General features: G+C 47.7%; 1 protein-coding gene across 1 annotated transcript in view; it reads right to left on the bottom strand.

Moving 5' to 3' along the window:
* The window catches only part of DNAJC6 (DnaJ heat shock protein family (Hsp40) member C6), a 34,031-nt gene extending 30,612 nt beyond the window's left edge, over positions 1-3,419 (bottom strand). Inside the window, exons 1-2 of the mRNA XM_057547706.1 lie at positions 3,323-3,419; positions 974-990 (exon numbers count right to left, since the gene is read on the bottom strand). Of these exons, the coding sequence (XP_057403689.1) occupies positions 974-990; positions 3,323-3,419 (114 nt within the window). The remainder of the gene's footprint in view (positions 1-973; positions 991-3,322) is intronic.
* Positions 3,420-3,835: the final 416 nt, after the last annotated feature.

Raw genomic sequence — 3,835 nt, 5'->3', positions numbered from 1 at the left:
CCCTAACAGCTAAAACCCAATTTTTCCTGTTCTATCCCTCCAGCTTGTCTTCTCCTAAAGTAGCTGAAACATCTTGGCCATTGGGTGCCCAAGATCTCAGGCCTCCTCCTTTGCAATCTCTGTCACACTCCGATATGTCAGAAGACCTGGGCCCTGCTGCTGGCTTGGCTGTGTATCAGCTCACTGAATTTAGCAGAACTCCTTATCTCTAAAACATTTTGTAAACGCCACCTACTCCAATGGATCATCGTAAGAACTAAATATGACAGGGTATTTAAAAAAAAAAAAAACACGTTGCCAACACTAGGATGCTGTGAAAATGTCATTTGCACTTGGAAAAGAAAAAAAGGTGGCCATTAATGTGGAACAGCATAGTTGCTGACCTCACCCATGGTGTGTAAGTCCTGCCTACAATCTAGAATAACTATGAAGCCACCTCAAATTCTTTCTCAACATAAGCAGTCAAATGGTCTCTTACAACACAACTCAGACTTCTTTTTTTGTCCCTCCCTCCTGGCTCCCTAAGTGCCAGTTACACCACTACTCCTCTCTGCAAAGCTTTTTCCCTCTTCCAGGTCTTTGCATTTGCTGTACGTTCTACGTCCAGCTCTTCTTATTTTTCTTTCTGTTTGCTTCTGTTTCTTCAGGTGTCGCCCCAGACATTATCTCCTCAGAAAGGCATTCCTGATCATGCTCTGTAAAACAGGCCTCCACCACCCTGAGTTATTCTTTCTCACTCTGGTCCCCTCCGTGGCATTTAACACTCCATATAATCCTTTATCTTTGCTTACTGGATTGTGTCTCATCCTGCATTGTATCTCTGTGCCTAGGACCATACGAGCACATAGTAGGCAGACCACAGACACTGTGAAGTGAATAAATGAAGGGTTAGTCACTGCACGGTGCTATCAGCTACATTTCACCTTGCCTGTGAAACAGGCAGGGTCAGTATGATTGTTCTCACTTGAATTACCTGCCCGAGGTCACAGCCTGCAAAGGACACAGCCAGAGCTTATATCTGGGGTTTCTGACACATGATTCCCTAATACCCCCACTACGCAAGAGCACCAACAAACTGAACTGTAAAGATTGAAAACACAGCAATTTATCTAGGCTTCAGCAGTAGCAGAGGGGAAGAGAAAGATCTGCGTTCCTGCAGGGGTGAGGTAGGAGAGAGAGGGAGGGGGAAATGGCGAGCTATGATCTTGCACTCCCTAGCTGCGAATTAGGAAGTAAAATTCTTTCCTTCATCTGAATGAAATGCAGTTACCTCTGGGATGGAGGCTTATGAAACTGCTCATCACCAAGTCACAGCATGGAATACTTTGCTAATTGAAACAGCAAGTGAAATTTTAGGTAGGTCAGATGCAATTACCCAAACTGGAAAGTGACACCACTGTTCACACCTATTGGACCACATGCAGCAGGCTGGGATCTAAGTTTCACACACACACACACACACACACACACACACACACACACCAAAACTACAGTCATCCACACACTTCTTATGGTATGGGGCTCCAAGTCTCCCAAAACATGCTGACTCACTGACTGGGGAGAAGGGAGGAGATCCAGACAGGAAAGGGGAAAAGAGAGAGAAAAACAGAGCAGAAGAGTAGCAGAGGCAAAGGAGGAAAGAGGGGGACGAGGAAGTTGAAGACAGAAGTGAAGGGGAAAGAGAAAGAAAGAAGCAAAGAGAGGGAAGAAGGGCTGCAGAGGAGGAGAGAGAAAGGAGAAATGAGGGCTTCTGTCCTGCTAGGACCTGTGCTGCAATGCTCAAGTGGCCCAATGCTGGTACAAGCAGACCTGGAGAATTCCTAGGGTCAGGGTTTTTTTCAGGCACTTGTCTGTTTCCATAGAGACCGAGAATTCCTGCTGCAGTAATCATCTTCCAAGTTTCTTTGGCGTTTGAGCTTTCTTCCTGTGCCTCCATCACCAGGCAAGGAACCAGAGCCGAGGGCTCAGCCAGTGAGAATGGGAGTAAGGGCAGGCTGGCTACCCTACACGGTCCTGGCCTCCAGCCTCGGTCCTGGACTCAGCCCAGTGCCACAGAGCTTCGGTTCTAGCATTTCCACCAATTACCTTACTCCTCCCTCCAGGCAAACACAGGCTCTGCTCCTGCCTCCTGCCCTGGAGATCTGCACAGCCTGATGGGCAGCTTACCAAAGAGCTGAAAGCCTGGTGAAATCTTGTGCCAAGCTGACAGCATATTCAGCCCTGCCACACGCGTGCCCGTGGTGCATCCGCAGCAGAGAAAACCAGTTGGTCATATTTTCCACTTCTAGCCAAGACTGGAAATACTACCTCCTCTCCGCCTGCCATCCAGGCTAATCATCTCTAGCTTTCTCTAGGCCTCCCTCCCCACATCCAGTCAGCTGTCAGCCTGTCCACTCTTCTGCATAATGCTTTCAGGAGCGGCCTCTTCCTTTCAGTCTCACTGGCACTGCCCTGGCTTGGGCCTTAGTTATTTCTCAGGGCATCAACTAAACTGCCACGTAACTGTTCTCCCTGTCCTCCAGGCGTATACGCTCTCTCTTTCAGTACACCCCCTCCCTCCTTAGCAAATCAGAAATTCCTGGAGCCCAGGGATCAGTGTTTTCAACCAGCACTTCAAGAAAATATGATGCAGCGAGGACACAGGTAGGAACCACAGATGGACTTCATCCCTTACACAGCTGCAAATTATCCTCAAGATTCACACATTACACTCTTCTCTCTGGAGCTGCAAGAGACTCTGTGGGCTCTGGGCACTTCTGCCTTCCTGTGCCCATTCCCCCATTTTTAAAAAAGTTTACATATTTTTTTACTGCATTGATATAAAGATGAATTCCTTACTGTTATTTATTTATTCCGGTTTTTAAAAGAAATTGAAATTAAAACATTTTTGTGGGCCTTAAAATTATTGTGGGGCTTCCCTGGTGGTGCAGTGGTTGAGAATCTGCCTGCCAATGCAGGGGACACAGGTTAGAGCCCTGGTCTGGGAAGATCCCATATGCCATGGAGCAACTAGGCCCGTGAGCCACAACTACTGAACCTGCACGTCTGGAGCCTGTGCTCCGCAACAAGAGAGGCCACGATAGTGAGAGGCCCGCGCACCGCGATGAAGAGTCGCCCCCGCTTGCCGCAACTAGAGAAAGCCCTCGCACAGAAACGAAGACCCAACACAGCCAAAAAAAAATTAAATTAAAAAAAAAAAATTATTGTGGTCCCTAGGCACTATGCCTGTTGGATAAGTCGGGCTTGCCTCAGCCCCACTCCCAAACCTTCAGTGACCTCCCCCAGCCTACAGAATAAAGTCCAACCTCCTCAGCAAGCTCACCCGGATCTATCTTCCAGTGCCATCCACTAGAGTACTTCCCACCCATCAGGGCTTCAGCTCCCAGGTCTAAATGCAGGTCTCTCAACACACCATGCATGATGATGCCACTGTGTCTTAGCCCTCAGCCCCAAACAATTTTCCTTTCCTTCTCCACCTGCTGACATCTGGCTCAAACACCACTTTCCACTGTGGCCTTCCCTAGTCCTCCTGGTTCAAATTACAGCTTCTTCTTCTGCACCCCCTTCACACTTTTTCTGTCTCTTATTATACCACTTATATGCCCAATTCCAGCGTGCACATCTTTCACAGCATAGTATTTCTAAAATCAGGAAATGGCTTACAACGTATGCCAAACAAACTTGCCAGCCACCAGGTAGGGTACTAGTTGCAACATGCCAACAGTAATTTTTTGCACATGCAAACCCAACACTGCACAGAAGCTACTGGGTCATCTGATTGCTTCTGTGGTGGGGTTATTTGCATTGGTAACACCACACACAGCTGAATTTTAAT

Source organism: Balaenoptera acutorostrata, chromosome 1 (assembly GCF_949987535.1).
Source record: "Balaenoptera acutorostrata chromosome 1, mBalAcu1.1, whole genome shotgun sequence".
Taxonomy (NCBI): domain Eukaryota; kingdom Metazoa; phylum Chordata; class Mammalia; order Artiodactyla; family Balaenopteridae; genus Balaenoptera; species Balaenoptera acutorostrata.
The sequence above is the reverse complement of the archived record's forward strand: the minus strand, read 5'-3'. Positions and strand labels throughout refer to the sequence as shown.